Source organism: Silurus meridionalis, chromosome 10, assembly GCF_014805685.1.
Source record: "Silurus meridionalis isolate SWU-2019-XX chromosome 10, ASM1480568v1, whole genome shotgun sequence".
NCBI lineage: Eukaryota > Metazoa > Chordata > Actinopteri > Siluriformes > Siluridae > Silurus > Silurus meridionalis.
The window spans coordinates 21,921,322-21,933,919 of record NC_060893.1 but is presented as its reverse complement, the minus strand read 5'-3'; the positions used below and the strand labels follow the sequence as shown (position 1 = coordinate 21,933,919).

The 12,598-nt window shown below is 37.2% G+C and overlaps 2 protein-coding genes across 5 annotated transcripts; one reads left to right on the top strand and one right to left on the bottom strand.

Moving 5' to 3' along the window:
- Window positions 1-2,465: 2,465 nt before the first annotated feature.
- Window positions 2,466-6,710, bottom strand: LOC124392401. 4 transcript variants are annotated; one of them, XM_046859398.1, is made up of 5 exons: window positions 6,574-6,686; window positions 5,937-6,046; window positions 5,785-5,813; window positions 5,204-5,688; window positions 2,466-3,042 (listed from the first exon to the last, which is right to left on the bottom strand). In XM_046859398.1, the coding sequence occupies exons 3-5, from the start codon at window positions 5,805-5,807 to the stop codon at window positions 2,528-2,530; spliced, it is 1,023 nt and encodes a 340-aa protein (XP_046715354.1). In that variant the 5' UTR covers window positions 5,808-5,813; window positions 5,937-6,046; window positions 6,574-6,686; the 3' UTR covers window positions 2,466-2,527. The 4 variants fall into 4 exon arrangements, with proteins under 4 accessions (XP_046715354.1, XP_046715355.1, XP_046715352.1 ...); XM_046859399.1 differs by lacking the exon at window positions 5,937-6,046 and having other exon boundaries at window positions 5,204-5,619; window positions 6,574-6,710; XM_046859396.1 differs by lacking the exon at window positions 5,937-6,046.
- On the top strand, window positions 6,695-10,895 carry LOC124392399. Its single transcript, XM_046859394.1, has 2 exons — window positions 6,695-6,831; window positions 8,329-10,895. The coding sequence occupies exon 2, from the start codon at window positions 8,342-8,344 to the stop codon at window positions 10,406-10,408; it is 2,067 nt and encodes a 688-aa protein (XP_046715350.1). The 5' UTR covers window positions 6,695-6,831; window positions 8,329-8,341; the 3' UTR covers window positions 10,409-10,895.
- Window positions 10,896-12,598: the final 1,703 nt, after the last annotated feature.

Below are 12,598 nucleotides of genomic sequence, written 5' to 3'. Positions count from 1 at the left end.
TCAAAATGTTTTATTAAACAAATTGGATTGCAATGTTGTAGATTAACAGAGGATAAAAAGATGCTCTTTCAGCACAAACTGATATTTTGCTTTCTTTTTGATATTTTGTTTTCTGAATTTGGACTGTATGTAGATTTGGATGGCGGCTCTTTAATAGGCAAAATTGACAATAAATAACCAGCGTTGTATCTATAAGACATTTTCCCCAGAATGTTCTTGTGACCTGGTAGCAACTCGTCCACAGCCTGGTGTTGGGTTGCGACCCACTGATTGGGGATGTCTGAGTAAATACGTCACCGTCAAAATCAGTAATATTATTACACAAAACAATTACGACAACACGTATATAATAAATACTCAGACGTCTGGGCTTTAGTTATACTGGAAAACTCTCTGATCACTGATCAGTATAGTCGCGGATTTGGAAATTCACAAGACGGAACGTATACAGAGGTTCTATGCATCAACCTGAGATGTAAAAAGACACATTTATTATTTCTGATATAATTGTACAATTAATACAAATGTTTTTAAACACCTGACCATAGGATTTGTGTCTTCTTTTTAAAAGGAAAATATGATGGATCCAGAAGCATCCTAGAAAATTGTCATGTGCTGTCTTGAGTCCTCAAATGTTTATCAACTTTGTCTGTTGTAATATATGTAATACTGTGTTGATATTCTATGTTTAAATACACTTGAATAAATGATTGTGCTTCCTGTATACAGCAAGCACTGCTGGAACAAATACTGGAAAATAATTAAGTATGACCTCCATTCAAATTCCTCCCTGCTGCAGTCAGGAACGCGATTTCAAAACAAAGTGGACGAGGTGGAGATTTTTCTCATAGCTCATTTTGGACCTCAACCAAGACTAGACCTTGAATTTATTGCACCCTTCCACCAACCTTTTTTTTTGTAAACATACATAGATTTTACAAATAATTGCATACATCTCACATTATTAACAGTATTCGAAATAATTCATACTGACCATTTTATACAATGTTCAGTCTCGATACTTGATCCTGATTGGCTGCTGCGTCTTAGCCTTTAAGCAAGATGCTTAACAGTTCAGTTATATAAGTAAGAAAATTGCTTTGTATAAGGGCATCTGCCAAAAATGCGGGAAATGTAATCAAGCAACATCAACAGATACAAATCAAGAGCTTCAGTTACTGTTCATGGTGAAGATCAGAATGAAGAAAAAGTGTAATCTCTGTGACTTAAATCATGGCATGATACAATATTTGAGAATGTAAGAAACTGCTAATAATTATGCTGAATTAAACCAAACCTTATTGTCATTGGTTGTAAGTGTATACAGGCTGATGTGATGCATGTGATCTGGCTGAAACTGGATCAGTGGAAGCTACATAGTTTCGCTTTCCAAAAACCCCCTTGCTCTTTATCTCTTCCTTAAAGTGAATAAGGAGGGGATTTTCTCTTTGGAATTTTTACTTAAGGCCAAAATAACGAGTGTTACAGGAGAACTTTAGGAACAGGGGAATATTAGGAATATTGTAGAATAATGTAGGGTGGTCCAATGCAATTTTAACTTTCTAAAATGGCATGAACCATTGCATATGTATGTATTGGCACACAGTTGCACGTAAGTAGGAATATTTAGAATTAATGATATGGTTTTAACCGTGTGGTACATGTGAATTCTGTAAATTCTATTGAATACTTTGTTCGGACTGGTTACTGGATTGTGATTGGCTGGAAGGAAGATGTGAGTTTAAACATACAGGATGTTTGCATTTTATTTAATCAGCATTCTGTATTAATGCTCTGCCTTGTGAAATTGTGATTTGTGATAGTGAAATAACTATTGTAAACATTCCCTAATGTCCTTACTGAACTACATATAGGATTTTTACATCGTTCAGTCATACAACTTATTTGGTGAATTTCGCAATTTTTTTTTTTTTTAATTTAAGATTTCATTGGCGAAGATAAAAAAAAAAGAAAAATAAATGTAATCTTATGGCACCACCACTACGTTTCTGTGTAGTATTTAGAGCAGCCAAATTCTAGATCTAACAAGCCATATATAAAATAACTCATGAAAGTGATCCGTTAAGTCAGTTTGATTTTATTGCTCCATGTCGGGTGTTTAATCACCTCCACATCCGGCATTAAAATCGTATAACACACACCTAGCCATGGATTATCCCTCACCTATTGTATTATTTTTTTTCTTTTTTTTGTGTTTATTTGACATTTTATTTCTTGTCCTATCTAATTTTTATTCCATTTTCCATCCAGGTTTGTGCAGTGTGTGAAATGAAACAAAATATCCGTGACATGCTGAAGCATTATGAGGTTTTTATTAATTACAGAAACCACACCCACACCACACACACCACACACACCACCACACAGAAAGATCATTCTCCTAAGGTTGTCTGTTCCACACAAGAATGCAACATCAACAAAGCTCAAATCACAGTACTACAGAATTCTTTATTATTTACATGTTTTTATTGACTCCTGAAGTCTGAGTGAATGTATTTATTTACTGTTAGAAGTATTGCATCATATCGTTATCAGTATTTTGTGAAGCACAGACGGCTTTCAGACGTTGGTTGTTTACCCTCATTTTCTCAATAATGCTTAACACGCCCGCGTTACAGAGGAGCTCGTTACCCACGATCTCTCTTGTCGACTTCAAGACCTCCTCCATCACCATCACGACCGGTTGATGTAGAATAAACATGCGAGTCTGTTGTTCCATCACGTTGACCTTCCCACTGAGGACTCTCAGAAGGTGGACGGCGCTCCTGACCTTCCTCTGCAACTCAGCGATTCCCCACCTCTGTCTTTTCATCACTTTGACCTCTTTGCGGATCTGATTCAGCTTATAATCAATCTGGGTGATAGAATCGTTGGTCCGTGAAATCTTGGACCTGTAGTTGCTCACTTTATCTTCATATTTGTCTGCTTGATTCTGGAACTTTTCCACCTCTTCTTCAGCTATTTCGATGGCACTTGACGCTTCCGAAATTTCGATTGCGCTACCAATCACCATCGCAGGACCTGTAGAGAAAATGTTTATATTCAGCCGATTGGTGCGTGCTGTGACAAAGACACACATACATTTATACATACACAAACCCGATTCCTAAAAAAGTTGGGACACTGTACAAATTTCGTATAAAAAAGGAATGCAATAATTTACAAATCTCAAACATATATTTTATTCACACTAGAATAAAGATAACATATCAAATGTTGAAAGTGGAACATTTTGAAATGTCATGCCAAATATTGGCTCATTTTGGATTTCATGAGAGCTACACATTCCAAAAAAAAAGCTCTTTTTATTGGGTATAAAAAAAGCCTCTCAGAGTGGCAGTGTCTCTCAGAAGTCAAGATGGGCAGAGGATCACCAATTCCCTCAATGCTGTGGCAAAAAAAAGGGAGCAACATCAGAAAAGAGTTTCTCAGAGAAAAATTGCAAAGAGTTTGAAGTTATCATCATCATCTACAGTGCATAATATAATTCAAAGATTCAGAGAATCTGGAACAATCTCTGTGCTTAAGGGTCAAGGCCAGAAAACCATACTGGATGCCCGTGATCTTCGGGCCCTTAGACGGCACTGCATCAACTACAGGAATGCTACTTTAATGGAAATTACAACATGGGCTCAGAAATACTTCCAGAAAACATTGTCGGTGAACACAATCCAAGGTGCCATTCGCCGTTGCCGGCTAAAACTCTATAGGTCAAAAAAGAAGCCATATCTAAACATGATCCAGAAGTGCAGGCGTTTTCTCTGGGCCAAGGCTCATTTAAAATAGACTGTGGTAAAGTGGAAAACTGTCCTGTGATCAGACGAATCAAAATTTGAAGTTCCTTTTGGAAAACTTGTACGCCATGTCATCTGGACTAAAGAGGACAAGGACAATCCAAGTTGTTATCAGCGATCAGTTCAGAAGTCTGCATCTCTGATGGTATGGGGTTGCATGAGTGCATGTGGCAGGGCAGCTTACACATCTGGAAAGGCACCATCAATGCTGAAAGGTATATCCAAGTTCTAGAACAACATATGCTCACATCCAGACGTCGTCTCTTTCAGGAAAGACCTTGCATTTTCCAACATGACAATGCCAGACCACATACTGCATCAATTACAGCATCATGGCTGCGTACAAAAAGGATCCGGGTACTGAAATGGGCAGCCTGCAGTCCAGATCTTTCACCATAGAAAACATTTGGCGCATCATAAAGAGGAAGATGCGACAAAGAAGACCTAAGAGAGTTGAGCAACTGGAAGCCTGTATTAGACAAGAATGGGACAACATTCCTATTCCTAAACTTGAGCAACTTGTCTTCTCAGTCCCCAGATGTTTGCAGACTGTTATAAAAAGAAGAGGGGACACCACACAGTGGTAAACATGGCCTTGTCCCAACTTTTTTGAGATGTGTTTATGCCATGAAATTTAAAATCAACTTATTTGTTTCCGTTTAAAATGATAAATTTTCTCAGTTTAAACATTTGATATGTCATCTATGTTGTATTCTGAATAAAATATTGACGTTTGAAACTTCCACATCATTGCATTCTGTTTTTATTCACAATCTGTACAGTGTCCCAACTTTTTTGGAATCGGGTTTGTACACTATATGGACAAAAATACTGGGACACCTGGATTTTTCCAGGATGTCTCTGGATGTGCTAGCATAAAATTCCCCTTTCATTTGAAAAAGGAAAAACTTGCCAACTAAGGGATTAATTCTCCTAGCGGAAAATCCTGAGAAAGAACTTTCAAGTGGATCTGGGCTGGGCAACAAAACAACAACCTCAAGTAGTAAATCAAGTCCACTTCAGAATGGGGTAACAGACATAATTCATAATTTGAAGTGGCCTAGTGAAAGCCCTGACCTGAACTCCATCTGAACCCTGAGATACTGTCAGCATGAACATAAATAGGCAACAGAAAGTGCCATGCTCCTTTACAGACGAATCTTCTGTCATCAGAAGTGTTTGGTTGCAGTAGTTGCTGCTAAAGCAATCTTATCTTTAATGATTTTTTGTCTTAGTATAAGAACCAGAAAACCATCAAATATGCAAAAATAGAGGAAATCAGGAGGGGGCAAATATTTCTTTCACAGCACTGATATATTTATGTGTGAGATTTTTATTATTATCTTTTACTATTTCTTAATCTTTGAATATATAATTAGAATTCTTACCAACAACCCATCCGACAAATGGTATAGCAGTCACCACCAGTCCAACTGTTGCACACTCTTTTGCATTTTCTACCCTTTTTTCCTGTTCCTCAACTGTCCTTCTTGCTGAACTCAGGTTTCTCTCTGCCTGCTTCAAAGCTCCCTGAGATTCTTTGAGCATCTCTTTATTAGAATCCTGGTTTGTTCTCAAGTTGCCCAAAATCTTTTTTGTATCATTTTTCTTCCATTCCAGTTTTCCCTCGTCCTGCGTGAGCGTCTCCAAACTTTTATCCAGAGACCTCAAGCACGTCGAGGCTGCTTCATCCGAGCGCTGTAAACTCCACCAGGCCTGTTCGATCTGGGTCCTGATGTAGCCGTAGTTGGAGCAGTATCCAGTAACAGGGTGTACATCTGCATCAATGAGGGCTTCATAAACACTATTGAGGGAGCACATGCATATTTTCAGGGGTTTGATAACAGCTTTGGCTGCGTTCTTCACCGCAACTCTACAAAAACAACAAAAAGAAGACAATATATTTATTCAGAGACGGATGCATCCTTTCTGTTCCATTCAGTCATGTGAAAACACACATCCCACTTACTCATAGGAACCTGCCAGGGCCATGGTAACCTGAAATAGAAACAGAAAGTGCACATTTATTACAGTTAAATATCAGTCACATGAGAAACACGAAGCCGACAGAAGATGCAGTTCATGTAACATCGCTGCTTATATTAAAATAATGACACACACCTGTGCTTTTTCCAAACACCTTTTACTTCCATTATTTTCTCCGAACACAACTTATTCTCCTCAGATCCAGCACCCTCTAACGACGGACACTGGTAACAACCACAGCAATCCTAATACATGACCGTTCATTTCCTATAAACCACAGCACTTGCCATAAGAGAGCACATTTTCTGATGACCCTATTTTTTATTTATAACACATTATATATTTGCTATTCATCAGTGTGGCAGCGGGCGCGTGGCTGAACGCCGGTTTGTGAATGGAGGGCGAGGATGGAGGGGGAGAAAAACGGTAAGAATGACACACCTGAGAAACTTTATCCTAATGACTGTTCTCTCTTGCAGTGAGCGGAGGAAAAGTATAAAAGAAGCGAGAGAAGGGCGCTGGAAGAGATCCTGAGACTCACGTGTATGTATATATGCATACATGCATGCATGCATGCATGCATAGAGAGAGAGAGAGAGAGAGAGAGAGAGAGTGTGTGTGTGTGTGTGTGTGTGTGTGTGTGTGTCCTGGGAGTTTTCCTTCCCCAGAACCACTTGCTCTACTACAATCAGATTTATGTGATGATTATATAATGATTATAATTAAGAACACACATTGTACACTCATTGTACATACACACATGGCCGCTTACCTCTTTCAGATGCTGTTACTCTGCTTCGTGTTGGCTGAATTCTGCATCAACAGATTTGTTCATGAACTCTGATTAAACTTCTGTGTTGCAGCTGGTATGGTGGGGATTTTTTTCTGGAGGTGGAGCAGATACTCCAGAGAGAGGAAGCATATAAATAGAGAAAGACCCAGAGGGAGGAGGCAAACGGATCCAGACACTCTGACTTACAGCTGGCACAAAAGCTCGGCCATACTTTGTGAAATCAATCGGGATATCAAGGTAAAGCAAAAAGCAGATTTCTTTTATATTTATTGCACTTATGAGGAACTGAATGTTGTATTTTGGGCTGCAGGATTCAATAGAAATTGAGATGTAAATTGTGAATGCTTTGAATGTAAATTGTACTGGAGTATATTTATTCTTAAGTTCATTATTAATATTATTATTATTATTATTATTATTATTAAGAAAAAATATTTCTCAATCTGCGTGCTTCTCTGTGGTAAAACTTAAATGTGGGATCAAAGCCCATTTCCAGGAGCAATGTTTTATGTTACAAGCTCAGAGGCAGACCAGACTCACTCCAAACTGAATCCATCTAACGCTTCTTACCTAGCAAGCTTATATAGACATTATGCATAGATGTGAGGGGGAAAAAACACACCCAGACCAAGTGAGGGTCAGAGGAAGTAGATAAGGACCTATAAACAGACCTATAGAACAGTTTCATGAAATGTGTGTGTTGTACCACAACTCATTTTCCCACCAAGTTTTTCTTCACACTTCTCTCTTTCATTACCTCTGTAGCTGAGAAGACCTGGTTTTAACTGCCTATGTGGTTAGAATGAACGTTGCACTCGTCACGTAGATGTTCTTCACACAGCACGGAAAATTACCAAATGTTTTGCATTTTATTCTAGAGGAAGCGTATTGTGATTACGTTGAGAAGGCAATATAGATGGGATTGAGTGTGACGGAATTAAATTGATTTGTTTTGGGGGGGGTTTTAGAGCAAGAAATACCGACTTGTATTTTCCTTTCTTCAAGTTTGTTTAATTTGTTAATAAAACAAACCAGAAATGGTCTATTTTAATTTAAAGCTACATACATTGCATTTTATTTTTGATTATTAGAATTTTGATTTACATCTCAATCACTCTCGCTCACTCACATCTTTTTATATTTCCATTATCGAGTCTCTTATTTCATCTGATTTTCTACCTGTTTCACCTTATTCATATATATTTCTACCTTTCCTTTTTGATCCATGTGTCTGTCCCTCTTTCTTCCAATGTTCTTTTTAATCTTTAAGATTTTTGAACAGTGTCGGACTAATATATATTATATATATTTATAAATAATTTTTTTTGAGTGAATATGTTTAATTTGAGAAATAAATTATACATCTTTGCTAATGCTTTGTGTCTAAATGCCAAGTAAGTCATACAGCACTTCTCAATACTTCTCTCTGTTAGTCAAACCAGATAGATAGATAGATAGATAGATAGATAGATAGATAGATAGATAGATCTTTATTGTCATTGCAAAATACAGGTACACAGCAATGAACTGCAGTTTAGCATCTACAATCTGCCATTTTATTAAAAAAATTGTGTCTCGGGTCTGAAAAGACAAAAATGTTTGGCTCTGGCAGTGTTGAGCGAATTTTGATCCTATCTTGTGTAGCGCAAACACCATACTGCTACACTTAAAGCTGTTTTCTTCCCTTTAATTTGTCAGCAATTTGTCTAAAACAAATCTTCTATTCTTTATCAGGAACAAAGAGGAAATGGATTCCCAAATTGCAGAGGTAAATCAAAGCCTGACTACAGCAGAGCAGATGAGAAACCAGAATCAGCTGATAATGCAACCCTATGCCAACTGGGAGGATTACTTAACTCCTGCACCATTCTCTATTGCCATAATGGCAGAACTGGCCTTTTTATCTTCCAAAACTGATTTCTCCATCAACAAAAACCCACCCAAGGAAGGCTACAAGTATATTAAATACCCAGATTCATTCTGTGCCTGCCTCATGCAAGTGTGTAACTCTGGTTGGTGGGCATTCAATGAGGCTCATACAAACATGGATCAGATCAGGCTACTAACACTAACTGTTCCAAATTACATGATGACTGTGGTTGAGATTCTGTTCAAAGGCAACAATGAGGTCGTCAAAGATCATCTCCCCAACCAGTTGACAAACATCCGTGGCATTGCAGACAGATGCCTTGAGTTGGCCAATTCAACCAAAGAACGGTTTGAAGAAGTCATCAATATTATCCAAGAACTACTGGAAGTGTGTCTAAAAGCTAGAAACCTTTATGGAGAAGAGCTGGATGCAGTCAAGAGGACTCTAGATGAGAATAAACTGAGGGAGGAGTCCTCAAAGGAAGCTGTTGAACGTTCCAAGAAGGCAGTCAAAGTTTTGGAAGAAGAACTGAAAGAAGCACAGGAAAGCTACAAGAGTGCAATGAGGAGCCTTCCTGGTGGATGGGAAATGATGGCTATGGATCTTGTTGGATCCGTGACCGACGCCATGACAGGCGTTTTTCACGGTATCACGATGCTGATGACTCAACCAGTAGCCCAAGCGTGCGAAGCTACAACAAAAATTGCTGAGACGGTAAATCACATTAGAGGGGAAGATTTTGTTGATCCTGTGGATCGAATCAACATCTATAGCAAGTCTGCCGAAATCCTGAAATGCACAGAGCTGATTGAGCATTTTGTGCAGGAGGACAAGATCGACTGGTTCAGTTTGTATGATCAAAAGAACAAAGCTGCACTAACAGAATTTCCAGCAATGCAGTTTAAAAGAATTATGAAAAATTTGGAAAAACTCCCAAAATGCCAACCAAGGGAACATGCTAAAAATATATGCAATGAGGGCATTATGATTTGTAAAGAACTAGCAAAATATGCACCAGATGGGAAATGTGATAAAGCCAAAACCTTAGAGTTAATCGAAAGAATCAAAGAATTAACTGAATCAGCTTACAGATTTGACAGCAAAAGCAAAGACGTGACAAAGTCCCCTCCACTGACTCCCAAACCCCCAATGATGTTTAAAGAAGAAAGTAAAATGGGGAGGATGACCGCTTCACAAAAGGCCTCAAAGAACGCCCGGTTTCGCATCGAAGAAACTCGTGCTCAAATGAACAAGTCCAGAGAGCTATATGACAAGAATGTGGAGAGCATGGAGAGGAACCAGAAAGAGCTGAATGAGATCCTGGTCACTTTGAGAAACTGTCAAGTCAAAGAGATCGACTTCAACACTACCATTCAAATGCTGGTCAAAGGTCTGGATGCCATGGGAAAAGTAAAGAAACAGTGGGAGAAGATGGTGCAGTTTTTTCAGATGGTGTCAAACATTGTGAAAAACAGCCTAAACCTGACTCTTAATGATTTTGCCACCACAGCTGAGACATCAAACAGACATTCCTATGATGGGAAGCTTTTCTGTAAAGACATGCTCTACAATCAAGCCTTTCAGGCCACTAACATCGCCAGCCTGGTCCACATGATCTCGAGCACCTATACCGACGTGTCCACCAGATACCTAATGGATAGCGTCAGCACTCTGGGGACACTTATGTCTGCTGATCCGCAAAGTCCACAGTTTCTACAAATGCATGTGCAGTTAAGGAAGTCCTGTGACATGGCTCAGAACGCCTTAAAAAAACTTGTGCTCAAGAATAAGGAAGAGTTTGATAGGAAGACCGATTCAAGACTGGAGAAGATTGAAAAAGAGTTGCTCGCCATTTTACCTGCCGCTAAACCTGAAGAGATACAGTTTATTCAAGAAACTGCCCAAAGTGGATTCACAGAGGAAGAACAATTAAACTACGTGTAAGAAAAATAACCAAAAATTCCACCGTTACAGCAATTGCCAGTTGTACTCATGAATTTGGGGAAACATTAGACAAAGAAACTTGGCCACAGTGCAGGCCACATCCAAACTTTCCGACAAACCCACCTGGTGTCGTGTCTTTTAAAAAAAAAAAAAAAAAAAAGCCACAGTAAGTTACTATATAGTAATATTTTTCTTTAACTTTAGATTCTATTAATGTGTAAATAATTAAACTACAGTAGCAGCAATGGCAAATATCGCCCCCTTCTGGTCATCCAGGTTCGTCCACGTCCATATGTTAATGTTTTCTGTTACTGCTGTGTGCTACTTATAGATCGCATGATTATTACCAAAAACTTTAACTATCAGTTAAAAGCTAAATAGAATTTCAGTAATATAATTAATTTAGTGTTTGCTTATGATTTGATTATGAAGTGGCCCTGTTTATTAGTATTTATGAGCTGTAATAAACACAATCATCTCCAATTAACATTGTTTTGTTTTTTGTGGCTTGTTGTGGTTGTAGCTGTTGTCGGTTCTACCTTTTATACAAATACATTATTGTTATTTATCAAAGTGTTTGCTGTTGATTACATATTTGAAACTCAATGATACAGAATATAAAAAAAAAAGAAACCATTTTATTTATTCTCAATCAAGCCTTTCAGGTCTCCAACATTCCCACTCCACATCATCTCAAGCATTTACACAGAGGTCTCCACCAGATACCTAATGGAGAGCATCAGCATCACATATGTCCATTTAATACCAAAGGAAACAGTTTAAAAAAAAAAAAAAAAAAAAAAAAAAAAAAACTACCTAAAATCAAAGTTAAATTCAAAAATAAAACTCAAAACGAAACCCTATATTTTTTGCACTATATTTACTCTGATGAATCAAAGTGTCAATAATAACTCTTTATGTGCAGTCACATAACACCCTTAACATAATGGTAATAATATAATCAAAACTCAGTGGCTCATATGTTTAAGGAACAGTTCAGTAAGGTTAAAAAAAAAAAAAAAAAAAGAAAAAAAGGTCACGTCTTCAGTTTTGCGCCAATATAGGCAGAGTTTTTGGCGCCCTCTGCTGCCATTGAGACAAACTGCAACACATCTTTCTCTTCTAAACTGACCAGATGTGCCCTTTCAAAAAGAAATGGAGTCTTGTACCTTCTTTCTGATTGGGGGGCAAAAACACCTTATGGATTTAAAAAAAAAAAGCATCACTTATATCCATTAATACAGAAAGAAAACCCCAGGATTTCTGCAGATGAATGTGCAGTTAAAAAAAGAAAAACTACCTCAAATCAAATTAAATTTAAAAATAAAACTCAAAACGTTGAATGTTTTTTGCAATATATTTACTCTGATGAATCTAAGTGTCAATAATTTGAAGTCCTGATAAACTTATAAAATGTTTTTCAAACAAATCCTACATTGTTGGTTTTAACAAACCAAGATCTAAAATCCTGAATTACACCAATCCTGAAAAAATTACACTATATTCATGATTCATTCAGTAAAAGACAACACAAGTCTATTTTATATTGTGCTTCAGAATAGTGGAATTCTCACATCTGATTGTCAGAAAGTGTGGATTCCGACTGTAACATGAGCGACAGGTTAATATTAATATGGTTGCTTTAGTTTGATTATACAGACTCACTAGTGAGACACGGACCTTTCAGCTTTAAACTATTAATATACTTTTTTAAAAAGTAACTCGAGATTGTGTGTTTATATAATAGTTCATATTAATTTGCGGCTTGTCTTATATTTCTTACATATTGTGCATTTTTGTGGATTCTCTTAATATTTACTCAACATTTTACCAGATAATCTTTCAGTACACTGTTTTGCTTTGAACTTTTTTTGTGAAAAATTCTACTTTTGCCAATAAAATACTGCACAATTGTTTTCCAACAAGCCACAATATTAATCACATCAAAATGTTTTATTAAGCAAATTGGATTGCAATGTTGTAGATTAACAGAGGATAAAAAGATGCTCTTTCAGCACAAACTGATATTTTGCTTCCTTCTAGTACACTTTCTTTTAACTGATCATTGTTAAGTGTTTATTTGCATTGCATAAGAACATGCATGATTTTATTCTCAACAATTTATATGTAATAAACTGCTTTATTTGTTGTAGAATTTATAATTTACTACTAAACTGAATGAAACTGAAA